Source organism: Macaca thibetana, chromosome 3 (assembly GCF_024542745.1).
Source record: "Macaca thibetana thibetana isolate TM-01 chromosome 3, ASM2454274v1, whole genome shotgun sequence".
NCBI lineage: Eukaryota > Metazoa > Chordata > Mammalia > Primates > Cercopithecidae > Macaca > Macaca thibetana.
Window position 1 is genome coordinate 153,354,187 of NC_065580.1, and position 27,435 is coordinate 153,381,621.

Here is a 27,435-nt window from a genome sequence, read left to right on the forward strand (position 1 = left end):
AAAGCCCCCTGAAGTCCAGGCTCAGGGGCCAGGCCAACTGACTGTAGAGACAAGCTGTTCCCACCACAGGGGCAGCACGTGGCTGAGGCACACTAGCGCGGGGAACCCTAAGTGCTCCAAGGGGCCGAGGGAGGACTCAGGCCGCACAGTGGGTCCCCGCAGAGGGTCTGGGAGGAGGAGGTAAAGAAGAGAGGGAGGGAGGGAGGAGGGAGACGAGAAAAGGGAAACCTGACGGGTGGATGGAGCGGCCCTGGTCATCTGGGGAGGGCTGAGGGGTGCTGGCCATGCCCATCTGCGACTGGGAGCCCAACCCGCCAGCTCTTCCTGGCTGAGTCAATGCACCCTTCATCTACTTGTTTTTGTCTAAGTTGTCTAACAAACAATTCAACACGTGATTTTTTTGTTTTGTTTTTTAAGACAGAATTTCGCTCTTGTTGCCCAGGCTGGAGTGCAATGGCGTGGTCTTGGGTCACTGCAACCTCCACCTCCTGGGTTCAAGTGATTCTCCTGCCTCAGCCTCCCGAGTAGCTAGGATTACAGGCGCCCACCACCACGCCTGGCTAACTTTTTTGTATTTTCTTTAGTAGAGATGGGGTTTCACCATGTTGGCCAGGCTGGTCTCGAACTCCTGACCGCAGGTGATCCACCTGCCTCAGCCTCCCAAAGTGCTGGGATTACAGGCCTGAGCCACCGTGCCAGGCAACACAGAGTTTTCTTTAGTGATCAAATTTAAGCTGGAGCCAGTGTGAAGCTCTGGAAGAATTTCACAGGCTTTACGGAACACTTCACCAGTCCCTGCTGGCTGAGTGACCTGAGTTTCCAATCCCTTCACTTCGCTCCCGGAAACTGCCCTTGGAAATCAGAGGCCCCGCAGGAGGCACCTCTGCACCGGGTGCTCAGAGCACGCAAGGTGGTCACGCACCGGCCGCTGCTTCAGACATGGCTTAGGAGGCACTAAGGATGGGTGGGTGGCACCTGGATGTCCCGGATCCATGGGCCAGGAAATGGAAGGAAAGCTCTTTAGAGCCCCATTTTGGGTAGGGAGGCCCAAGCACATCCCTTTAACCTCACGGAAACGGGACAGACGGGGTGACCACCCATCTGAGATAGGAGCTCGTGTTCAGGCCACTCTCGTTCAGGAAAACGAATGTGATCAAAATCAAGGGGCCAGATCCCATCGCTGCACTGAACCAGACAGTGGCCCCAACTCTTCGTGATCCAAACACGAGTGTCTGCTGAGGGTCGGCAGAGCCCACGCCAGGGAGCACCATGAAGGGAAGGCAGAGAGCTGCAAGCCGGGGTCCTGCAGGACGGGTGCAGGGCAGGGAACCTTCCAGAGAACAAGCATGGGAGAAAGTGGACAGACAGACGCTGAGCAGCCCAGCCCGCCCCACCTGGTTAGAGGCCCAACAACAGATATCCTGACTTCAACCACTGACCCAGCGGGGCAGGCAGGGCGCAGGCCCAGGCGTGCCCTGTGCCAGTGAAGAAGCCCGCTATGCTCAGTGAACATACAGCAAGCAAACAGACACACTAGACACAACGACAAAGAAGGCGGATACTGAAATCGCCTGGGCACTGAATGGCTGCGTTAAAAACCCACAGGCAGGATCACCTTTGGGTTCCTTCCGCCTCTAAATTCTAGGTTTCTGGACTGGTCACAGTGGATCTGTTCTCCATCCACTTGATCCGATGTCCAGGCCTGTGGGCTGCAGCTGCTGCTGTTACTATACAGCTCACAGGCTCAGTGGTTTCTAGATTTCCTTTGTTTTTTGAGATGGGGTCTTGCTCTGTGGAGTGAGTGTAGTGGTGCGATCTCAGCTCACTGCAGCCTCCACCTCCTGGGCTCGAGTGATCCTCCCACCTCAGCCTCCCAAGCAGCTGGGACTATAGGTGGGTATCCCCACACCCAGCTCATTGTTTTGTATTTTGATTACAGATGGTAGGGTTTCCCCATGTTGCCCAGGCTGGTCTCGAACTCCTGGGCTCAAGTCAGCCACCCACCCTGGCCTCCCAAAGTGCTGGGATTACAGGCGTGAGCCACTGCACCCAGCCTGGTTTCTACATTTTTTAACGGTTAGGGGGAAAAAGTCAAAAAAAAAGAATGATATTTTGTGACACATGAAAATTATAGAAAATTCAAATTTCAGTGTCCACAAATGAAATTTTATTAGAAAATAGTCATGCATGGCTGGGCATGGTGGCTCATGCCTGTAATCCTAGCACTTTGGGAGGCCAAGGCAGGTGGATCACTTGAGGCTAGGAGTTCGAGACCAGCCTGGACAACATGGTGAAATCGTATCTAGTAAAAATGCACAAATTAGCTGGGTGTGGTGGTGCACACCTGTAATTCCAGTTACTTGGGAGACTGAGGCATGAGAATTGCCTGAGCCCAGGAGGCAGAGGTTGCAGTGAGCTGAGATTGTGGCACTGCACTCCAGCCTGGGTGACCGAGTGAGACTCCGTCTCAATAAGAAAAGAAAGAGAAGAAAAAGAAGAAGAAAAAGAAAGGAGAGGAGAGGAGAAGAGGTCATCCTGTTTGTACACCTCTTACCTGTGGCTGCTTCTGTGCTCTAATGCAAACAGCTGTGGCAGAGCCGTGCGGCCGGCAAAGGCGTAAATATTTATCTACTATCGGGCACTTTACAGAAAACACGTGGGTCCCCTTTTTCCTTCCTAACAAGGTTTGTCTTTTTACCCCTGGACAGAGAAGTACCACCAAGTTAGACACTTAAGAGACGTGGGCCTGTCTTCTGGCTGGATAGGAATAGCTCCACTCACCACATTTTTAAATCACACACATGAGATTACTCACCATCGAGCCTTCGCCATCCCACTTGTCACCCAAGACTGGATCACACACTGCAGAGACACAAGGACATCTTATCAGCAAAGGCTACAGCTGATGAGTAAGAAACCCTCAACATTTCTTTCTTATTTTTTAGACAGGGTCTTGCTCTGTTGTCCAGGCTGGAGTGCAGTGGTACAATCATGGCTCACTGCAGTCTCGATCTTCTAGGCTCAGGGGATCCTCCTGCCTCACCCTCCCAAGTGGCTGAGACCACAGGCATGCACCAGCACACCCAGCTAACTTTTTTTTATTTCTATTTTTTTATTTTTATTTTTTTTTTATTTAACATCATTTAATAAAAATAGTAGTGCAAACAGGAAAGTAGCATAAAAATATAGTGTTGCTGTGGAAGGCTGGTGCTTGCTGCTGAGAAGCTGAAGCCAGAGGAGGCCAGGTGTGAGGAAGGAGGATTCTTTAAAGGCAAGGAGAGAGGCCTGCCTTTAAGAGCCCAGAGAGCCACTCATCCATGACCCCCAACACAGAGCTCTGCAGAACTGCTGCCAAACCCCAAACCCCAATGTAAGGGGGTGAGAGAATGAACTCCAGCCACTTCTCCCAACAGGGCCCAACAGAGCTATTCTGGGACATGTATGTTTGCAATCTTGTGTGTGGAGAGCACCCAAAGGCTCATCAGCAGCCTCAGGCCTCCATGCGGTCTGGTTTTCAGACTGGCATCCGCAGGCAGTGCATCTGAAGCACCTTCTAGTTACTGTCCCCATCTGGAATCTTGGTTTTCTCCATTCCATGTCACCTTCTATTGCCAACCCAAGGGTGCCAGTGCCTGTGGGTCCCATTATATGATACTCTCTCCCAGGACCGAATCCACTAGTCTGGGCAAAAAAAAAAAAAAAGCACTTAGCTACATCCTACTCCCCAATAAATGTCTCTGGGGTGTTCATTTTCTCTTCCGGCTAATCCTCAGTTCATCCAGTTCCTTCTCCATTAAGTGGGATTCGGCAGTGGACTCCGAAAGCATGTCTAACAGGATGTCCACTTTCAGCCGCAAGAGATTGTTCTCGGCCGGGCGCGGTGGCTCAAGCCTGTAATCCCAGCACTTTGGGAGGCCGAGACGGGTGGATCACGAGGTCAGGAGATCGAGACCATCCTGGCTAACATGGTGAAACCCCGTCTCTACTAAAAAAAATACAAAAAACTAGCCGGGCGAGGTGGCGGGCGCCTGTTGTCCCAGCTACTTGGGAGGCTGAGGCAGGAGAATGCCGTAAACCCGGGAGGCGGAGCTTGCAGTGAGCTGAGATCTGGCCACTGCACTCCAGCCTGGGCGACAGAGCGAGACTCCGTCTCAAAAAAAAAAAAAAAAAGAGATTGTTCTCTTCCTCCAACTGCTGGTTCCGCCTGCGAAGGCGCTGAACCTCCCTCCGGTCCACACCGCCACTAACCCCTGTCTCTGCTATCCACTGGCCATTTTCAAACTTCAGGCTTTGCCCTGCCAGGTTCATAGTGGGGGATCCATATTCCAAGCCCAGCTCCACCTCCCGGGCTGACCGATCCAAAGAATGCAGGTTGGAGAGAGATGCCGACTTCCGAGGAGGTGTCTTCTTCGGACTGAACGTATTCCCAAAGAAAGGCATCTTTGGCCTGATGAAAGCAAAGCCAACGCTCCCTTCTCCTTTTAAGTCAGATCTAATAATCCACAAACAGCTCGGCTGAGATCCTGGGATTCTGGGGCATCCGCGTGCACTTGAGGTACAAGCTGTTCCCTTGGCCGATGGCGACCTTCTTTCTAGTGAAACTCCGGGGGGCGAGCGTGCTCGGCACAAAGGAAGTGAAGGGGGAGCACCTGGCTTCCAATGATCACTCTGCTGCTCACCCACAGTGCGACCCCAGCATTTATCCTCCTTGGGCTTCGGCTTCTGACGCGTCCCAGAAGCCAGGGTCCAAGCGCTCCCCAAAACCCCCTATCAGGGACTCTGTAGTACAGATATACCTTGACCCACCCGCCTCCTGCCGCCAGCCCGCCACGCGCATGCGCCCACCCAGCTAACTTTTAAATGATTTGTATAGATGGGTTCTCACCATGTTTCCGAGGCTGGTTTTGAATTCCTAGGCTTAAGCGATTCTCCCACCTTGGCCTCCCAAAGTGCTCGGAATACAAGCGTAAACAACCACATTTGGTTTTTTTCTTTCTTTTTTTTTTTTTTAAGCTGCCAAGTGGAAGTAGATATCTTCTCTTTTTTAACTTTTTAATGTGGTAAAAAATATATACCATAATCTTTGCCAGTTTAAGCATATTTAGGTGTACAATTCAGGGGCATTAAGCGCATTCTTGCTATTGTATAACTACGACCACTCTCCACCTCCAAAACATTTTACCTTCCCAAACCGAAACTGTCCTCATTAAACACTCGCTCCCCATTTCCCCTGCCCTAGGCCCTGGTAATATCTAGTCTGCTTTTTTTTTTGAGACAGAGTCTCATTCTGTCACCCAAACTGGAGTGCAGTGGCATGATCTCGGCTCACTGCAACCTCTGCCTCCCAGGTTCAAGCAATTCTCCTGCCTCAGCCTCCAAAGTAGCTGAGATTACAGGTGCACGCCACCAGACCTGGCTAATTTTTGTATTTTTAGTAGAGATGGGGTTTCACCATGTTGGCCAGGCTGGTCTTGAACTCCTGACCTCAGGTGATCCACCTGCCTCGGCCTCCCAAAGTGCTGGGATTACAGGCGTGAGCCACCGTGCCAGGCCTTAGTCTGCTTTCTACCTCGATGAATTGGCCTATCATGGATATTTCACATAATGGAATCATGTAACAGTTGTCCTTTGGTGTCTGGCTACTTTCACTGAGCATCATGTCCTCAAGTGTCATCCACACTGCAGCGTGTGTCAGAATTTCCTTCCTTTTCCAGACTGAGTAATACTCCACTGTATGCACGGACATTTTCTTTGTCAGCCATCAATGGACACAGCCTGTATCCACCTTTGGTCACTGGGAACAATGCTGCTACAGACGTGGGAACACGCACATCCGTCTGAGGCTATTTCGGATCTATGCACAGGGCGGAATTGCTGGTCATGTGGTGTCCGTGTTCCGCTTGTTGGGGAACTGCCAACGTGTTTTCCACTGTGGCCACACCCTTTGATACTCCCAGCAGCTGTGTGGAGGGTTTCTGCATCCTCGCCCACACTTGCTATTTTCCGTGTGTTTGATGACAGTCATCCTAATTGCTGTGAGGTGTCATTCATCACTGTTTGTCACCCAAGCAGGTGCAGTGGCTCCCTTCCTCTTCCTGGCCTCGAGCACACACAATCCGGGCCTTGTACATCTGTCCCGACAAGTGCTTTCCCTTTGGGCAACAGTACACAGCGTGGCAAACCATGTGCTGGGCCAGGCCTGCCCTCCGGCCACCTGGGAGACCTGCGCCCCAGAGAGAGCCTGTCTGCAAGGTTGGGTGACGCTGCCCCTTCTCCCAGGCAGCACTGCCTGGCCTCTAAGGAAAGATCGATCTAGGCAGACGCCCCAAAGATTTAGCCACTCCCTAGCCTGGCCCAGCCTGGGTAGGACCCTGTCCTCCCCCACTCCCTAGCCCTGGACCTACCTGGGGTGTGGCCCTCCCCTCCCCTACTCCCTAACCTGGCCCTGCCTGGGTGTGGCCCCGCCCCTCCCTTCCCAACTCCCTAACCTGGTCCTGCCTGGGTGTGACCCCACCCCTCCCTTCTCCAACTTCCTAGCCTGGCCCTGCCTGGGTGTGACCCCGCCCCTCCCTTCTCTAACTTCCTAGCCTGGCCCTGCCTGGGTGTGGCCCCGCCCCTCCCTTCTCCAACTCCCTCGCCTGGCCCTGCCTGGGTGTGGCCCCGCCCCTCCCTTCTCCAACTCCCTCGCCTGGCCCTGCCTGGGTGTGGCCCCGCCCCTCCCTTCTCCAACTCCCTCGCCTGGCCCCGCCTGGGTGTGGCCCCGCCCCTCCTCACTCTCCAGCCTGGCCCTGCCTGGGTGTGGCCCCTTGCCCCGCCTGGGTGTGGCCCATTGCCCCCTCCGCCTTTAGGGTCAGTGGAGTCACACAACAGTGCTGCCTGGGTCCCAGGCCTTCACACAGCAGCCCTGCTATATAAGCACACTGACACCCCTTCCTATCTCACACCAGCCACACAAGACACCAAGGTCACCTGCAAACGCTTCTAGCCCAGTGGACTTCAGCAGGCCCACATCTTCAGAGGCCTGGCAGACATAGCTCACTGCCCGGAGAGGCGGGGCATGGAGGGGTGCAGAGGAGGAAGGAGGCTAAGACGTCCCTTCCCGGGCTCCCACGCCAGCCCTACCCTGTGTGGGGCCACACAGCCAGACCCGAGGGTGGGCCCCTGCCTACCGTATACCAGCCTGGGGTTCTGCTGTTTCAGCTCCCGCACAATGTCCACCACCATGGCCAGGAACGACTTGTCCCTCGTATAACCTTGAGGGGGAGAACCCAGGTTACTCTCAGAAAACAGGAGACTCACCACGATCAACCGTGGTACAAAGAAAGAGAAGCACCATCAGACCCTGCATAGGGGTGGCGGGGGAGGGAGGCGGGTGCAGGCGAGGTGTCCCCACAGGGCTCGGGGTTGGGGGGAGGGAGGCGAGTGCAGGCGAGGTGTCTCCACAGGACTCAGGGTTGGGGGGAGGGAGGTGGGTGCAGGCAAGGTGTCCCCACAGGGCTCGGGGTTGGGGGGACGGAGGCGGGTGCAGGCGAGGTGTCCCCACAGGGCTCGGGGTTGGGGGGACGGAGGCGGGTGCAGGCGAGGTGTCTCCACAGGGCTCGGGGTTGGGGGGACGGAGGCGGGTGCAGGCGAGGTGTCCCCACAGGGCTCGGGGTTGGGGGGACGGAGGCGGGTGCAGGCGAGGTGTCCCCACAGGGCTCAGGGCTGGGGGAGGGAGATGGTGCAGGCGAGGTGTCCCCACAGGGCTCGGGGGCTGAGGGGAGGGAGGCGGGTGCAGGCGACGTGTCTCCACAGGGCTCGGGGTTGGGGGGAGGGAGGCGGGTGCAGGCGAGGTGTCCCCACAGGGCTCGGGGTTGGGGGGAGGGAGGCGGGTGCAGGCGAGGTGTCCCCACAGGGCTCGGGGCTGAGGGGAGGGAGGCGGGTGCAGGCGAGGTGTCTCCACAGGGCTCGGGGGCTGGGAGGAGGGAGGCGGGTGCAGGCGAGGTGTCCCCACAGTGCTCAGGGCTGGGGGAGGGAGATGGTGCAGGCGAGGTGTCCCCACAGGGCTGGGGGCTGGGGGGAGGGAGACGGGTGCAGGCGAGGTGTCCCCACAGGGCTCAGGGTTGGGGGGAGGGAGATGGGTGCAGGCAAGGTGTCCCCACAGTCCAAAGATACCGAGGGCAGACCCTGAAGCATTTCCCAACAGAAACGCCGTGCTTCACAGGAACGAGCCCATGGGCGAGAGGCAAAGGAGTAATCTTTCCTTTGTTTATATTCCTACTTTCAGTAACAAGCATATGACATTTTAATTTAGTCTTATTTATTTTGACACAGGGTGTCATTCTGTCCCCTAGTCCAGAGTGCAGTGGTTCAATCACAGCTCACTGCAGCCTTGAACTCCCAGGCTCAAGCTCCCACCTCAGCTTCCCGAGTAGCTGGGACTATGCCCAGCTAATTAATTTTTTAAAAATTTTTTATAGAGACAGGGTCTCGCTATATTGCTTAAGCTGGTTTTGAACTCCTGGCCTCAAGCGAGCTTCCCTCCTAGTCTTCCTGAAGTGCTGGAACTATAGGTTTGAGCCCCTGTGCCTGGCCTTATATATGACCTTTAGACATGTAGAGAGGCTGGGCACCGTGGCTCACACCTGTAATTCTAACACTTTGGGAGGTTAAGTGTTTCCCTTAACTGTTTAAAAATGTAGAAACTAGGCTGGGTGCAGTGACTCATGCCTGTACATCCCAACACTTTGGGAGGCCAGGGTGGGTGGCTGGCTTGAGCCCAGGAGTTCAAGACCAGCCTGGGCAACATGGCAAAACCCTGTCTCTACAAAAAAAAAAAAAAAAAAAAAAAAGCTGGGCGTGGTGGTGCATGCCTTTACTCCCAGCTACCTGGGAGGTTGCGGCAGGAGGATCACCTGAGCCCGGGAGGTTGAGGCTGCAGTGAGCTATGACTAGGCCAGTGCACTCCAACCTGGGCCACAGAGTAACACCCTGTCTCAAAAATAGTAATAATAAGAATTATTACAATAATAAACATGTATAGAAATACAATTTTTTGTTTAATCAGAAAGTTGACAAAAGATGCCAGTGTACCAGGTAGCAGCCCGTCGTCACCTGAGTGTCCCACCCACCTGTCCTGCCCCGGTCAGCATTCCCAACACCCTGCCTGCACCCTCCCCTGGGCACCGGAAGCCCAGTGTGGCCATAGGAGTGGGGGTGACTTGGCACAGCCAGGACAGTCATTGTCCAGGCAGGCACGGCATGGCCAGGACCCCCCAGGCTACCGGGGGTGCGATGGTGGCTTGGGCATGCCGAGGCCCTCCTTGAAGGAGCAGGGACCCGAGATGGGCCCAGGGTGGGGGTGCTCTGGACCTCCCCAAGCCCACCCTGGCTGAAGCGGGGTCTGTAGCACCCACCTGTGAGCACGTAGTCATATTTATTCACGTTGTTCAGCTTCAGGCCTTCGTACAACTCCTGCAGCTCATCTGAATTCAGCACTTGGCCCTTCCAGTGGGCATAGCCTAGAGGCAGAGGAAACCATGGGGGCTCAGACACAAGGGGGCCGGCCGTGGGGTCGCGGGCCTCCCTCAACACCCGCCCACTCTCCCTGAGGCTGCCTGGTGGACGGCTCCTCCCCATGGACTGGCACAAGGCCAGCAGGAGATCACCAGGCACAGTGTTTGGCAGGTCCCGACAGCTGTCCAGACCGGACACCTCAAGCCCCCGTGAGCCCCCTGACCCTACACTGTCAGGGATTGTTACTACGGCCTCAGTGGCCCCCACCCTCCCACTGCCAGTTCCTGTGGGAGCTGCGTCCCAGGTACAGGCGGGGTGTGCGGAGACACACGCCAGCTCACGGCTGTGTTGTTCCCCCATTGCTGTCCAGAATGCCCCGGCTACAATCTCCCCACAACGCCACAGCCTCTTGTTTCCCAGAGTCTCCTGCATGAGCTCCCAGCTATTCAGGCCGGGGTGCTCGGCCACCGGCCACTGTCACCCAGACACCCTGGCAGGTAAGGCTCATTAGGTCCCCACTCCAACAAGCTTATTAAGGTGCAATTAGAGCGAATCTTAGATCAACTCCTGAGCAAGAGACAAATGTGAATGAGAAAGAGGCCTCAGCCCAGGTGTATACAACCTGCCCTTGGCCCGATGGGTAGCCAGGGTGAAGTGTCCACTCCAGGCAGACAGGCATATCAAGGTGTGAGGACAGATGCATCGGCTTCCTGCAGGCAGGACCACCAGTCCCCTGGGAGCCCTTCCTGCACTGTGGGACCCGACCACAGCTCCAGCTCAAAGCATGCTCAGGGCGCAGCCATCCACACAGGGTGGGGTCCACCATGGACACCCCACATTTGCCCATGAGAAACGCCTCACATCGAGGGGCTCCTGGCCTCCTCCCACGTGCATCAACCTCTAACGCATGCCTTTTTCAGCAAATAAGGAAAATTCTGACGTATGGATTCCTACAACAGCAAAGTCCAAGTATCACGCACTGGTAGGTCACGGCCAGCTCTGAGCCCATGCGCCATGCTCTGTGGCTAAGATCCCCTGAATTCCCACACCAGAGGACGGCTCCATGGCTCCTGCCCCTGAGGGCCCTCCTGCGTACCAGTCACTGGCTCCCACTGGCAGGGACGCCTTTGGCTTTCCCCAGGAGCCGTCGTACGGGAGCACGTGTGGCGCAAAAGTACTGAGACTGCCATCAGAAGCAATGCTCCAGGCACGGTGCGGTGTCTGGGGTGTGCATCTGGGGGCGCCTGCCCTGTGCTCTGCCCGGGACACCAGAGTAGACGCACTGAGGGGTGGGTCTGCCAGAGACCAAGCCCCTGATGGACTCCGGGTTAACAGTCACTGCGGGTCAGGAGGGGCAGGGGGTATCCACCGTGGGCAAGGTCTGCCTCACACAGCAGCCTGCCCCTCCGGTACAGGGTGTGTCCTGGGGAGGCTTCTGCCAGGCCGGGGCGGGGTTGGGGATGAGGGGTAGGAAGAGGGAGGCGAGCAATGGTCCCTCCTGGTCCTTTCTGCCCTCGGATTCTGAGTATCTTTCCAAGCAGGATGGGACTCACCACCGCTGCACATGTGCTCCTTTCCTGGGGAGGTGACATGGCCTGGCTGTGTCCCCACCCAAATCTCATCTTGAATTGTAGTTCCCATAATCCCATGTTGTGGGCGGGACCTAGCAGGAGGTCATTCAACCATGGGGGCGGTTCCCCCATCCTGTTCCCATGATAGGGACTGAATTGTCACAAAAGCTGATGGTTTTAAGGGGCTTTGAAAACCCTGGGCCCCTCACTCAGCACTTCTCCTTTCTGCTGCCATGTGAAGAAGGACGTGTTTGCTTCCACTTCTGCCATGACTGTAAGTTTCCTAAGGCCTCCCCAGCCCCTGCTGAACTGTGAGTCCATTAAACCCTTTTCCTTTATAAATGACCCAGTCTCAGGTACACCTTTATTAGTGTTGGGGACCAGCCTCAACACCACCCGTAGGGTACCCAAAGTCCAGTGGTGACAAAGGAATGAGAAGAGTTCATAAAGGTGGGGCTGGCCACAGTGGCTCATGCCTGTAATCCCAGCACTTTGGGAGGCCGAGGCGGGCGGTTCATGAGGTCAAGAGATCGAGACCATCCTGGCTAACACGGTGAAACCCCGTCTCTACTAAAAATACAAAAAATTAGCCGGATGTGGTGGCGGGTGCCTGTAGTCCCAGCTACTTGGGAGGCTGAGGCAGGAGAATGGCATGAACCTGGTGGGTGGAGCTTGCAGTGAGCGGAGATCACGCCACTGCACTCCAGCCTGGGAAACAGAGCGAGATTCCGTCTCAAAAAAAAAAAAAAAAAAAAAGAAAGGAAGAGTTCATAAAGGTGGGAGTCAGGAGGCCAGTTGCAAAATGGAGGCTGCGAAAGGCACCGAGGTCTGGTGTCCACACTATTTATTGAGTACAATCACTTAGATCTAAGAAGCAGACGTTCAGGGCGAAACGGTGAAAGGGAGGCAGTAGTCACAGGCGTAATCTATAGCAACAGCGGTTTAAAGGAATCTCCTTTGTGCTCAAACAGCGTATCTTTAACTTATCAGAGAGTTAGTGGGCGTGGCTTAACCAGCAGCCTGCACATCTGTCCACATTCCAGCGCTTTCTCCTTGAACACCGTGTTTACAGATAAGAGAGAGGGTCTCGCTCTGAGCATGGGAACATGATGGCAACTAGGAGGCTTTCCTCCTCAGAGGCCTCTTGTGGCTTTCCACAACTTATTGTCCTATATTTTTATGGCCAGTTTATACAGGTGCCCCACAAGCCCTTTTCCCAACAATTAGCAGTGTGAGAATGGACTAATACAGGGTGGCATCGGGAAGGACTGCAACCAGGCGGCTCCAATTCTCCTACTGTCCCGGGCACTGGGTCCAAGGTCAAGGCGTCTCCAAGGCTGGTTCCCGAGGCCTCTCCCCAGGGCTTGCAGACAGCGTCAACTCCCCGTGTCCTCATGGCGCTGTCCCTCTGTGTGTGTCTGTGACCTCATCTTGTCTTCTTACAAGGACACCAATCAGCTTGGATCAGGGCCCACCCAGAGCCCTGATGGCCTCTTTTAACCTGATGACCTCTGTAGGGGCTCCATCTCCAAATCCAGTCCCACTCTGAGGTGCTGGGGTTAAGGCTGCAACATGAGAATTTGGGGGGATGTAATTCAGCCACAACAGCCGTGAGGAAGGGGAGACGTCCAGCACTTGGCCGGGTCTCAGACACAGGCCCCAGGCTCCTCTGAGGCCCAGCTTCCTCTCGAAAGATGGCGCATGGTCTTGCACCTCTCGGTGGCCTCCTGCCCACTGCGGGAGGTGGGATGAGCCCAGAGCCCACAAGAACCTTCTCAAACAGGGGAGGGCACTTGGATCTTGTGTAGAACTCATTCCATTTACAGATGAAAAAACAGAGGCCAAACAAGCGGCTCCTTGGGCAGCCCAAGGAACCTGGTGCTCCTGTCAGACCCCAGCCGGCCAGGGAGTCCGGGCCGTGCCTGGCCCCTCGCCGGTGTCCATCGGCAGGTTCCTGGCCCTGGCCTTCTCCAGTCCTGCAGCTCCTTGCGTTCACACCAGCTGCCCCTTCCCTGCAGCAGGGACCACCAAGCCCAGCAGCAGGTCACCTGTCCCACCCGCTCTGGCTCCACACTCCAAAAGCCAGGAGAGCGCAACCAGTCCACCTGCTGACCTCCAGCTCTGCAGGCTCCTTCCCAATGCCCTCAGGCCAGGAAGCTCAGACAGGAAGCTCCAGGAAATCCTCTCAAAGGGGCCATTGGGCATGCTGGCCTCAAGGCAGAGGCTCTGCCAAGCCTGGCTGCCCTGGGCTTGGGAGACACAGCTCAGAGTGTGGAAAAATGAATGGGGGTGTGGTGTGGCCTCAAGGAACAGGGGCCCAGTCGGGGGAAGGTGCAGAAGTGTGAGCAGCAGCCCCGAGGCGGCGAGGTCTGCACCAGGTGGGCTCTGCAGGCACTTGGGGGCTCGGCTTTCCCATCCCCCAGCCTGATGGGCGTCACGGAACCAATGACGCAGCTTATGTGGAACACTCGTGTCCCCGCCGGGAGTCTGGCTTTGTGGTCCATCCCAGGCAGAAGCTGCCCACGTGACCACCCCAGTAACAACCCTGGGCAGGAGGGGGGCGTGGTGGCGCACACCTGTAGTCCCAGCCACTCGGGAGGTGGAGGCAAAAAGATCGCTTCAGCCCAGGAGGTCAAGGCTGTGGTGAGCTGGCTGCACCACTGCACGTCAGCCTGGATGACTGAGACCTTGTCTCTACAAAAGAAAAAAGAAAAGACTGGGCGCGGAGTCTCACGCCTGTAATCCCAGCACCTTGGGAGGCTGAGAGGGCAGGATCGCTTGAGCCCAGGGAGTGCAAGACCACCCTGAGCAACATAGTGAGACTCCGTCTCTATGACAAATACGAAAATTAGCTGGGTGTGGTGGTGCACACCTGTAGACCCAGCCACTTAAGAGGGTGAGGTGGGAGGACCTCTTGAGCTCAGGAAGTCAAGGCTGCAGTGAGCCACGATCGCACGACTGCACTCCAGCCTGGATGACACAGCGAGACCTTGTCTCACAAAAAAAAAAAAAAAAAAAAAAAAAAAAAACAGAAAAAGGAAAAAGAAAACCCTGGGCAGAGTCGTGAATGAGCTCCCTGGCAGCATCACCCCAGCTCCCTGCCAAATGAATTGCAGCCTGTGTGACCCCACCTCCAACTCCTAGGTGCGCACTGGAGAACTGAAAACATGTCTCCCCCCAAAATGTCTAGACACACGTTCACGGCAGCAAGACTCGCAACAGCCACAAAGTGGAAACAACCCGAGTGTCCGCAGGGCTGCCTGTGGCTGAGCTCACGTGGCTGGTCACACAGGGCGTGAGCTGCGTCCTGGGCACGCACGATGGGCCACGTGGCAGGAGGAACAGGACAACGTGGCCCCCCAGACAGCCCGGGGAGCGCAGCCCTGGAGCCAGGGTGCCCGGAGCAGAACAGCCCCTACGATGCGTGAGGCCCGTGGCGCGTGCAGAAGTCTTTCTTTGTGCACGATCAGGCCTAGTAAAATGCTTCCTGGAGGTGAGTTTGCTGAAACGTAAGCACCTCTAGCCATTAGACAGAGGGTGGGGGGAACAAAAAGGAAAAACAACAACAAAAAAACTCAAAAAACAAAGAGCGCCTCCAGCTCCGTCGAGGTCTGTGGAATAGACAGTGTCATCGTGAGCACTGTACTCACAGTGGGCAGCACGGGAGCCCAGAGTGGCTGGGGGGCTGCGTGGAGGAGGCCGAGTCCCCTGTCCTACCACCAGCTCCCGTGGCACCCAGGGCAGGCGCACGATGCACCAGCCTCACTCCCCAGCAGCACAGCGTGGCAGGGGTGAGGGAAGGGGAGCAGGCAGAAGGGCCCCAGTGCAGGGGAGAGTGACGCCTGCCCTCCCTCCGTAGGGAGTTGCCCCTGAGCCACAGAGACGGCGTTAGGGAAGCTACGCGGGGGCCTCCTGATCAGGCCGCACAGACAGCTGACCCCGAGAGTGTAGGTACAGGGTGCCGGGAGCCAGCCCACAGCCACAGATGGAGCTGGCTAAGGGGTCCTAAACCAGCAGGCCCCCCATGGCATCTGGAGGAGGCTGGAGCGGGGGCGCCCAGGAACCAGAGGCCGGACCCTGTGGGAAGGGACGCCCCCAGGCCGTTCATCTGGTTCTGCAACTGTGGAGGCTCCCAAGCACCTGGGGTCCTGTCCTCATCCCAGCCCTCTGACGGCAGGCCAGAGACCCCTTGTGTGTCTCGGGAACCTCGGGTCAGCCAGCCCACCTCCCACTGAGAAGCTTCCACCAAGCCTGGAAGGCATCACCAAAGCCCAGGGCGCTCCCCGCATCCTGGAATCCACGCGAGGGCAGCCAGGTCTGTGAGGATGTTGAACCAGCACTTGCGGAGCACAGCACGGTCCCCAGAAACACACTCAACACCCTGCTTCCGTGTCCAAGCCAGCCAGCTCACTCGCTGAAAAACAAATCCTAAAGGAGGGCGGCGAGAGCAGCCAGGAAGAACATGTGGGTTCAGGGAGGCTCCTGGAGGGCCTGAGTCTTCGGGGACGTCTCCAAATCTCACAGCACCCAGTGTGCCCAGCAAGCAAAGGCAGGAAAGGGTTCCAGCGAGAGCTGGAGCCTGTCCCTCTGCACCACCAAGAGCTGGAGTCTGTCTGTCTGCACCGCCAAGAGCTGGAGTCTGTCCGTCTGCACTGGCCGAGAAACCCTTTCCTCTCACTTAGCATGTGTCACGCCTGCCTCAAGAGAAACCACAGCACTTCTTCCTGCTCCCAAAGGTAGGGGCCAGGCCCTCCCACATATCCCATTGATGCTCTGCCAGGCTGTTTCTGGGACGTTCTGTGCTCCCAAGGTTCCGCCTGGGTTCAGAGAAATTTCAGGGGAAGCGAGGTGGGGTTTCAAAGAACAGAACAGCTTTGTTCTCCTGCCGACTAAGCCGTATAGGGACCACAGAGAGGAGGGAGGACTCCACGCACCTTCACCTCCAGGCCATAGGGCTGGGGGCATGGAAAGCATGGCCTGTGAGGGGCTTCTGAGGCCAGCCACCCTCAGTCCCCTGAGCCAGCAAACTTCTCAGCGTCCCAGTGCGTGGAGACAGATGCACACACAGGCCCCGCAGCACTGCTGTTAACAGAGAAAACCCAGAACCACCTACACATCCCCCAGCACAACCACCCCACGGGGTACCCTCCTCAGCTCCAGGAGGCAGGAACAGGCACCGCGCAAGCAGGCGACAGCAGGAGTCACAATGCTGTGCTCTGAGTCAGGCCTTGGTCCAAGCGCACTTTACGCAATTTACCTATTCAACTCTGGCAACCTCAGGGCAGCTGTTAGGATTGCCCTCCTGTTTTACAGAGAAGGAAACTGAAGCACTGAGAGGTTCTGCCACTGGCACTGGGTCACGCAGCCCCCAAGCAGCCAAGCTGAGTCAATACATCCCCACTCAGAGGTGAGGCCACCCAGGCCTACGCCCTGATGTGCTGTGCAGGCTCTGCCGAGCCACGCCCGGGACTCCAGGTCCCTGTCCACATGAAAGCCCCATGCCTCACTCCCGCACTCCGCCCCTTCTCTCACACCCGCACTCCGCCCCGCCCCTCACACCCACACTCCGGCCCGCGCCTCACTCCCGCACTCCGCCCCGCCCCTCACACCCGCACTCCGCCCCGCCCCTCACACCCGCACTCCGCCCCGCCCCTCACACCCGCACTCCGCCCCGCCCCTCACTCCCGCACTCCGCCCGCGCCTCACTCCCGCACTCCGCCCCGCCCCTCACACCCCGCACACTCCGCCCCGCCCCTCACTCCCGCACTCCGCCCCGCCCCTCACACCCACCCGCACTCCGCCCCGCCCCTCACACCCGCACTCCGCCCCGCCCCTCACACCCCGCACTCCGCCCCCCCGCCCCTCACACCCGCACTCCCCCGCCCCCCTCCCCTCACTCCCCCGCACTCCGCCCCGCCCCTCACTCCCGCACTCCGCCCCCGCCCCTCACACCCGCACTCCCGCCCCGCCCCTCACACCCACACTCCGCCCCGCACTCCCGCACCCCGCCCCGCCCCCCCTCCCGCACTCCGCCCCGTCCCTCACTCCCGCACTCCGCCCGCGCCTCACTCCCACACTCCGCCCGCGCCTCACACCCGGACTCCGCCCCGCCCTCACTCCCGCACTCCGCCTGCGCCTCACACCCGCACTCCGCCCCGCGTCCACACCCCGCACTCCGCCCCGCCCCTCACACCCGCACTCCGCCCCGCCCCTCCCCTCACCCCACTCCGCCCCGCCCCGCGTCTCACACCCACACTCCGCCCGCGCCCTCACTCCCGCACTCCGCCCCGCCTCACTCCCGCACTCCGCCCCGTCCCTCACTCCCGCACTCCGCCCGCGCCTCACTCCCGCACTCCGCCCCGCCCCTCACACCCGGACTCCGCCCCGTCCCTCACTCCCGCACTCCGCCTGGGCCTCACTCCCGCACTCCGCCCCGCCCTCACACCCGCACCCGGACTCCGCCCCCATCCCTCACTCCCGCACTCCGCCCCGCCCCTCACACCCGCACTCCCCCCACTCCCCCGCACGCCGCCCCCACACCCGTCTCACACCCCTCACGCCGCCCCGTCCCTCACACCCGCACGCCGCCCCGCGTCTCACACCCGCACGCCGCCCCGTCCCCTCACACACCGCACGCCGGCCCGCCCCGCGTCTCACACCCGTACTCCGCCCCGCCCCTCACACCCCACTCCGCCCCGCCCCTCACACCCGCACTCCGCCCCTCCCTCACACCCGCACTCCGGCCCGCGTCTCACACCCGCACTCCGCCCCGCGACTCACACCCGCACTCCGCCCCGCCCCTCACACCCGCACTCCGGCCCGCCCCTCACACCCGCACTCCGCCCCGCCCCTCACACCCGCACTCCGCCCCGCCCCTCACACCCGCACTCCGCCCCGCCCCTCACTCCGGCACTCCGCCCCGCGTCTCACACCCGCACTCCGCCCCTTCCCTCACACCCGCACTCCGCCCCGCCCCGCGTCTCACACCCGCACTCCGCCACGTCCCTCACACCCGCACTCCGCCACGTCCCTCACACCCGCACTCCGCCCCGCGTCTCACACCCGCACTCCGCCCCGCCCCTCACACCCGCACTCCGCCCCGCCCCTCACACCCGCACTCCGCCCCGCCCCTCACACCCGCACTCCGCCCCGCCCCTCACTCCCGCACTCCGCCCCGCCCCTCACACCCGCACTCCGCCCCGCGTCTCACACCCGCACTCCGCCCCGCCCCTCACACCCGCACTCCGCCCCGCCCCTCACACCCGTACTCCGCCCCGCCCCTCACACCCGTACTCCGCCCCGCCCCTCACACCCGTACTCCCCCGCCTCATACCCGTACTCCGCCCCATACCCGTAGTCTCACACCCGCACTCCGCCCCGAGTCTCACACCCCCACTCCGCCCCGTCCCTCACTCCCACACTCCGGCCCGCCCCTCACTCCCACACTCCGGCCCGCCCCTCACACCCCACACTCCGCCCCGCCCCTCACTCCCGCACTCCGCCCCGCGTCTCACACCCGTACTCCGCCCCGAGTCCCACACACCCACACTCCGCCCCGCGTCTCACACCCGCACTCCGGCCCGCCCCTCACACCCGCACTCCGCCCCGCGTCTCACACCCGCACTCCGCCCCGCGTCTCACACCCGCACTCCGCCCCGAGTCTCACACCCACACTCTGCCCCGTCCCTCACTCCGGCCCGTCCCTCACTCCCACACTCTGCTCTGTGCCGGCTGCTGGAGCCAACACCTTACCTGTGTGGTTTGAAAACTGGACAGAGTTTACCGCGTCGATCTCAAATCCCAAAACCTGCAAGACAGAGAAGGAACAGGTAGGCATAAGAGAGCCAGGTCTGGGGTTCCACGAACCCCAGCAGGCGCTGACTCAGAAGAGGGGAGTAAATGAGCCCTGGCCGGCATGGGGCCCCCAGGTGCAGGCCGGAGGGCCGACGTGTCAGAGCAGGAGGCTCTCCCCAAGTCACAGGTGACATTGGCACGTCCAGGGCCTCGAATGTCTGGAGCTGGGTTTCCCTCTCTGGGGAGCAACCAGCGCGGGAGGGCATCGCCCGGCCCACAGCACCTCCATGGAGAAGCACTTCATGCATCATTCCAGAAATCGCACCCAACAAAAGCCCTCAATAAGACTAATAAACTAAACAATAAAACGAATACCCGTCTGTCCAGACACTGAACAGAGGCTGCGAGGCTGTCTCTGCTGCGAAAACGTGGGCGTCTACCCCACCCCTTGGAGGAAGCCAGGCCAAGGGCCCCGTGGGCAGCACACATGGCTGAAAAGCCTGAGTGAGAGACAGGGAGTGGGTTCGTGAGGACAGAGAGGGAGGGAAAGGGTGAGGGTTCCAGACAAATGGAGAGGGAGGACAGAACCCACGGAGCGGTGGCCTCCTTCCCATATCTCCAGGGGCCAAGACCGGCCTCCACTAGTTTGGGGGGCCATCCCCACCCTCTCCCGTGCACCAGGAATGCCCCAAACCCTCTCTTCCTGCTGCATCTGGACAGCCAATCACCCTTGAGTTCCACCTTCACGTTCAAAGCCAGTGTGTCAGCACTAGGAGAGCGGCTGTTTCCAGGGAGAGGCTTCTGGGGCTTCTCAAATTTGTTTCTTCACTGGGTGGGGTTTGCTTTGTGATAATGAGTTGAGCTATCTGCTTAGGATTTGTATTCACCAAGGTCTTTCTCTGAAGTTGGCATTATCACTAAACTAAGGAAACACGTTAACAGTCTTACTAATCTAAAAAGTTAAAATTAGCACTTTGCGGCCAGGTGCAGTGGCTCATGCCTGTAATCCCAGGACTTTAGGAGGCCGAGGTAGGAGTACAGCTTGAGGTCAGGAGTTCAAGACCAGCCTGGGCAACGTGGCAAAAACCCTGTCTCTAAAAAAAATAGGGAAATTAGCCGGGCATGGTGGCACATGCCTGTAGTCCCAGCTACTCGGAAGGCTGAGGTGGGAGGATCACTGAGCCCAGGAGGTGGAGGCTGCAGTGAGCCGTGATGGCACCACTGCACTCTAGCCTGGGTAACAGAGTGAGGCCCTATCTCAAAAAACATAAAAATAAACATAAAAAATAAAATTGGCACTTTGCAAATGCACTAGCCCAAATCCACAGCCTCTATATACAGATGGCTTGCAGTATTTCCAATCCTTTAAAATTCTAACCGACTGTGAGGAAACAGATATTAAGCAACGATGACACAAATCCTGAAAATCCTGCCAAAATATTCTGCTCCACTGCTTCTGGGTGTGTAGATAATTAATCCTTTGGGGCTGGCAAACGTATCCGAGAATGAAGTCGCTATTTTCTGCTTTTAAATGAGAGCACGAGCGAGCTGAGCCCCTGGGCTGGCGTCTCCACTTCACACACCCCATCAAAATCAGCCTATTCATCAGCATTGCAAGCTGGTCTGGATGCTTCCAGAGTCTACCCATCCAACTTCATGTGCAAGACAAAGCCAGACTCAGAAGACGACAATGCATGGCGGGGCGGGGTGCCGAGGTCCAGGACAGGAGCCTGGGACCCCAGAGAAAGGGGTCTCCCGCTGTTACACTCGTCCTTCAGCTGGAACCCATCCCTCTGTGCGGACCGTGCCTCTGGAACTGGCATCTCTGTAGAGCAGTGGCGCCCTCCAAGGCACCGCCAGGAGGTACCAAGAGTGGGAAACTGAAGCCTGCGAAGAGAATGAGCTTCTGCCAGCAGCACTCTTCTTCCCCGGGGGCTCTTCTCCCCGCAGGGGCAGCAGTAGTGACCGTCCCTTCCCATAGCAGCAGCAGAATCCGCTTTGGGGCTTTCCCACCACCGGCAGAATTCCTCATCACATGCCCCCACAGACCGCCAGCACCCGCCAGCTGGCAGATACCCGCCTTCCCAGCTCCAAGTTCTAAAGAGCCCAGCAATTCTCTCGTATCCCAGGGTCAGCTGTGTGGAGCCGATGCTGGCAGGGTCTCCTCCACGACACCTGTGTTCCCTTTTTGCCTTCTCTGTTTTCTCAATACCTGGCTGAACAACAGCCTCCACAATTGTTGCTCTGGTTTCTGTTTCTGGACTGGACCCTGCCTGATACACCTCATCTTTCCCCACCTCCCAGGGAGCCAAGGACAGACTGGTTCTTGGCCCAAGGTTCAGCACAGCAGGCAGCTGGGCTCTCCACAACGCTCCCCTCCCGCCCGGAGCGTGGGCCCCAGTTCCGTCTCCTCCACAGACATCACAGGAAGCGCCTTCAACAGGGACAGGCCGGTGCTCTGTGAGCAGCCCTGCCGACTGATGGGACCAGCTTGGGATCCCCGTTAGGGACAGCATCGCTGGTCTGTGTATGTGAATCACCGTATTTTACAGTAAACCCTGTCCCTACAATGGCCTATGGGGCTCTTCGGTGTCAGAATTCTAATAATGACCTTCAGGGGCCCCGCTCACCCTCAGGCAACCCCCTGAGTATAGGTGAAACCTGTCAGTGTAATGAGATCTCTCTTCATGAGGATCTTCTTATCCAGGAGAGTCTAAGTGAATGACATGAGCCCTTCAAAAGCAGGGTTTTCTCAGGCTGATGGGCAGAAGGAAAGATCAGAGACTGGAAGTTAAAGAAGGACTCAACGACTATTGCTGGCTTTGAAGATGGACTGGGTCACATGATTGCCAGATGCAATAGTGTAGGTCAGCTTTACATACACTCATTATTAAAAACAGTCATGTGGCCAGGCACGGTGGCTCACACCTGTGATTGCAGCACTTTGAGAGGCCGAGACTAGAGGACTGATCACTTAAGGCCAGGAGTTCAAGACTAGCCTGAGCAACACAGCATGATTCCATCTCTATTTTTTAAAAAAAGTTGAGTCATAAAGCTTACAATTATGTAAATTATATTATTATTATTTTTTGAGACAGGGTCTCACTCTGTCACCCAGGCTGGAGTGCAGTGGCACAGTCATAGCTCACTACAGCCTTGAATTCCTGGGATCAAGGGATCCACCATCTTCAGCCTCCTGAGTAGCTAGGACTACAGGTGCGTGCTGCCACACCTGGCTCATTTTTATATTTTTTTGTTGAGACAGAGTCTCACTATGTTGCCCAGGCTGGTCCTGAACTCCTAAGCTCAATTAATTATCCTCCCTTGGCTTCCCAAAGTGCTGGGACTACAGGTACCAGCCACTGCACCCAGACTACATAAATTATATTAAAAGCAAACTTAATATTCTAGCCTCACTACTTCCTAGTTTACTAGCAATTTACCCCATCTGTTGTCTACTGAGCTCTTGGTGTCTGTTGAGTCTACAGTGAGGAACGCTACATGATGGCGGCTGCTGCGCAGCTCTTTCCTAAGCAGGCTGGTAGCTTACCTTCAGCCATAGTGGCAGTGTTCACACCACGGAGTTTGGCAATACATACTCTAAATCAGACACGAGGGCTGGGCACGGTGGCCCACACCTGTAATCCCAGCAGAACATACTCTAAATCAGTCATGAGGGCCGGGCTCACGCCTGTAATCCCAGCAGAACATACTTTAAATCAGACATGAGGGCCGGGCTCACGCCTGTAATCCCAGCAGAACATACTCTAAATCAGATATGAGGGCTGGGCACGGTGGCTCACGCCTGTAATCCCAGCAGAACATACTCTACATCAGGTATGTGGGCCAGGCACGGTGGCTCACACCTGCAGTCCCAGCACTTTGGGAGGCTGAGGCAGGAGGATCACCTGAGGTCAGGAGTTCGAGACCAGCCTGGCCAACATGGCAAAACCCCGTCTCTACTAAAAATACAAAAATTAGCTGGGCATGGTGGTGCATGCCTGTAATCCCAGCTACTCAGGAGGCTGAGGCAGGAGAATCGCTTGAACCTGGGAGGCGGAGGTTACGGTGAGCTGAGATCACACCACTGCACTCCGGCCTGGGTGACAGAGAGAGACTCCATCTCAAAAAAAATTCAAATCAAATCAAATCACTCAGTTAGGTATGAGCAAGACTCTCTGATGTCCATACCTGCTGTGAGGGTCCACTGAGGCCTGTGGACTACTGCATCATCCCCCTTCCTGGGATGGTCTTATCAGACCACCATGCTACTGTTTTTGTTTTCGTTTTGTTGTTTTTTTTTTTTTTAGACAAGATCTCACTCTGCTGCCCAGGCTGGAGTCCAGTGGCACAATCTCAGCTCGCTGCAACCTCTGCCTCCTGGGCTCAAGAGATTCTCCTGCCTCCCGAGTAGCTGGGACTACAGGCATGTTTCACCATGCGTGGCTAATTTATTTTTTATTTTTTGTAGAGATGGGGTCTCACTATATTCCCCAGGCTGGTCTTGAACTCCTGGGCTCAAGCGATCCTCCCACCTCAGTCTCCCAAAGTGCTGCGATTACAAGGCGTGAGCCATCATGCCTGGCCTGTGCTACGGTTCTGCTCCGAGCTCCCCTCAATGTGCATTCCCCAGCCCCACCTCCAGATGTACCCCTCTAAACACAGCCCTTGAGGGTCTGCTGTGTCCACAGGATGAAGCCCAGACCCCCGCGAAGCGTCCCACTCCCACAGCTGATGCCCCTGGCTGCTGGGTCGCCCACCACCCTGTGAACTCCTCACTAGGCTACAGAGCCCTGGGCACCTTCTGAGCCCCCGAAAGCTCTGAAACCCCTGTGCCTGGCCAGCTCCCCTCTCTCAATTCAGACTGTCCTCCTTTCAGCCTCCAAGACCCTGCTGCAACTGTGCCTACGTGGCCTCCGCCACAGCACACGAAGAACGAGGGTTCTTCAGGATTGGGGCTCCCTGCCAGGCCTGGTCAAAGTCCCTGGTCTCTGGCAAACCCACTGCTGCCACAGAACAGCCTGGGTGTCTCCGCCGAACAGTCTGAAGGACAAGCTTCTGCTCAGCCTCTACCGCAAGGCGTAAGTCCGCTCCAGCCGCCTGGGAAGGACCAGCGGGCTAAAAGGCCACTACGTAAAGGGAACAAGTGCCAAGCACACAGGGGAGCCAGGGTGGGAAAACCCGCGGGGCCCGCAGCCAGGGGGTGGGAAGAGGGGGGCTGGGCTTTGCACCCTCATCTGTGCGAGGTATTGGGGTCCCTCACCTGCCGGAGTGCGCCCTGTCTGCTGCCGGGAGAGAAAGCCGGTCAGATGCCTACACTCTGCCCTGGGGGGTCAAAATAATCCCAGCAGAGTCTAGGCCAGTGGGATGGCTTGGAAAGGGCTCCAACGTCCTCACGGGAACTTCCTGCGGTTGGGGGGTTGGGGGGCCACAGCAGCAATCGCTGGGGCGGGGGAAGGGCTTTCAACCTCGTTAGTCATCTGGTCCAGCCACAAGAGCAGCGGCAGCTGAACCACTGCCGAGGAGCTCTCAGACTCCCTTCTCCCTGCTGCCCACAACACGAGCTCATCCTCTGCCAGGCGCAGCCCCCAGTCCTCCTCCCTCCGCCGGGCCAGTCCTGTGAGCAACCCTCCTCCTGCCCACGTGCGGCAGTGGCTGCCTCGGGCTCCTCCCAGGGCCCACGTGCGCGCCGTAGCGGCAGCATCCCACCCTGCTCACAGTAAGGCAGACAGCGAGACACAGCGAGACACTACGTGAGCGCGGCGGCTCAGCTGATCCTCCTCCTCCCGGGAGGCAGAGTGACTCAGAACGGCAGGAGTGGGGGAAGCTCTGGAACATTCCAGCGCAGCTCCTCCATCCCAGCCTGACCACCCGAGTTCCAGGCGTTCCGGGGAGAGCCGGGTGAGTGCTGCACAGAAGAAGAACCCTCCCTGTAGCTTGTTTTGCAGAGACCTCTGACCACTTTAGGAAATCAGAATGAGGACAGAGGATGGGAGAGATCACGTGACTGCTTCAACCCGGGGCCCGAGCACCCCGTGTCCCTCCCACTGTCAGTCACTGGTCAGTCCTACAATCCAGGTCAACCATGTCCTTCGTCCTACAAACTCCAAGGGGAATTTCTGGTAGAAATGGCCCTGAGCCCCACCCAGAGCAGTCTCCCCTCATCCTTCACCCACCCATGACTCAGTCTTCACAGCTCCAGGGCCCATCACCTGGGCCCCCAGAGCACACGGACACCCAGCCCTGTACTTCCAGGTTCACAGTGCCGCACAGGGACCGTGCACTGGCTGGTCAGGGGCTGCCGGGTGCTGGGCTCACTGCAAAGTGCTAAGGGAAGGCAGAGGTCATGGCTGGGCTCAGAAGTGCCCAGATGGCCAGACAGCTGGGGGCTGAGTCCAGGGACTGCCAAAGCAACATTCCTGACCCAATATGGGCTCCCTGGTGTGACCTCAGGCCCTGTCCACCCCCACAGCATGCAGCAAAAATGCCACCTTATTCTAGCTCCAAAGTTGGCTCCACAGGGCCTCACACCTGCTGCACCTTCCTCCTGGAGGCCGTTCCTCCCTGTGCCCTGGCCGGCAGAGCTCCACCTAGTGCTGGCTCCCTTCCGCCCCTTGGAACTCGCTCCCACGCACAGCAACTGGCCCTTGGGGTTAGCCAAACCTGTGTGCACCGCAGTTTCCTTGTTTAGCTGTCCTAGGGCGACCACATTCCCAGTGGCTTGGCAACTGTCACAGGTAAGGAGATGGGACAAGAGGCTGAGCAGGGCTACCCACCTGCTTCAGGAATGGGGAAAGCTGCCAAGAGAAGTGGCCAAGGACAGGGGCAGGGACTGGCAGGCTTGTCTTGGCCACAGAACCCTTTAAAACGGAGACCCCATGCAGAGCCGGGGAATAGACGGGCACAGGGCGGCTGCTCTGTGGGCGGGAACGGAGGCGCTGCCGGCCCCTCCTCGGCGGATCGCACGGTTTTTTGCTCAGCCCATCTCTGACAACTCCTTTCTTCCTTTCTCCTTGAGAAGTTCCCTCTGTTCTTATTCCTCGGTGTCACTCACTCTGTGAACTGGGCGCGCATGATTCCATTTCAAAAGCTCTGTGTGGGTGTGCACCCGCAGACACCAAGGCCAAGAAGCCACAAAGCCAGTCAGCAGCCCCAGTGTCCCGGAAGCTGCCCGCTCTGCAGATCCGCCCCTCCCTTTCCAGAGAATGCCAGTCACGCCAAGCCTCCAAAGAAGGGGGAAGTCACTCACAGGAAAGATGGGGGGTCGGCCAACACTGGGGCCTGCAGAGCAACACACTGCACACACACATGTGCACACATGCTTCCCATGACACACACATGCATGCCCAGACGTGCACATATCCCCCATACACATATGCATCCCACATGCACACATACCATGTGTGCACATGCACACCATGTACACACATGCACACCATGTACACACACCATGTACACACCATGTGCACACACCATGTGCACACACGCACACCATGTACACACAAGCACACCCACATACACACCATGTACACATAGGCACACCCACATACACACCATGTACACATAGGCACACCCACACACGCATACCCATACACACACACCATGTACACAAACGCACACCCACATACACACACCCTGTACACACACACACACCTACACACAAGCACACCCACATACACACACCATGTACACACAAGCACACCCACATACACACCATGTGCACACAAGCACACCCACATACACACACCATGTACACACACACCATGTACACACAAGCACACCCACATACACACCATGTACACACAAGCACACCCACATACACACCATGTGCACACAAGCACACTCACATACACACACCATGTACACACACACCATGTACACATAAGGACACCCACATACACACCATGTACACACAAGCACACCCACATACCATGTGCACACAAGCACACCCACATACACACACCATGTGCACACACACCATGTACACACAAGCACACCCACATACACACACCATGTGCACACACACCATGTACACAAAAGCACACCCACATACACACCATGTACACACACCATGTACACACAAGCACACCCACATACACACCATGTACACACACATACCATGTACACACACACCATGTACACACAAGCACACCCACATACACACCATGTACACACAAGCACACCCACATACACACCATGTACACACGCACACACCATGTACACACATGCACACCCACATACATACACCATGTACACACATGCACACCCACACACAATGTACACACATGCACACCATGTACACACATGCACAACCACATACACACACATATGCACCGATGTGAGCTAGAGCCAGAGGCAAGAGGGAAAAATAGATCAGAAAATGGGACCAATAGGCTGGGTGCAGTGGCTCATGCCTGTAATCCCAACACTTTGGGAGGCCGAGGCAAGTGGATCGCCTGAGGTCAGGAGTTCAAGACCAGCCTGGCCAACATGGTGAAACCCTGTGTCTACCAAAATACAAAAACTGGCTGGGCACAGTGGCTCATGCCTGTAATCCCAGCATTTTGGGAGGCTG

The 27,435-nt window shown here is 57.6% G+C and overlaps 1 protein-coding gene and 1 pseudogene across 2 annotated transcripts in view; both read right to left on the reverse strand.

Annotated features, from left to right (window-relative positions):
• The window catches only part of PDXK (pyridoxal kinase), a 43,420-nt gene that overhangs the window by 8,255 nt on the left and 7,730 nt on the right, over positions 1 to 27,435 (reverse strand). The window contains exons 2-5 of the mRNA XM_050784468.1: positions 18,819 to 18,873; positions 9,396 to 9,500; positions 7,170 to 7,253; positions 2,816 to 2,862 (exon numbers count right to left, since the gene is read on the reverse strand). Of these exons, the coding sequence (XP_050640425.1) occupies positions 2,816 to 2,862; positions 7,170 to 7,253; positions 9,396 to 9,500; positions 18,819 to 18,873 (291 nt within the window). The remainder of the gene's footprint in view (positions 1 to 2,815; positions 2,863 to 7,169; positions 7,254 to 9,395; positions 9,501 to 18,818; positions 18,874 to 27,435) is intronic.
• LOC126950658 (uncharacterized) lies at positions 11,627 to 14,050 on the reverse strand (annotated as a pseudogene). The gene has a single exon (XR_007724234.1). The product of XR_007724234.1 is annotated as an uncharacterized LOC126950658 (transcript).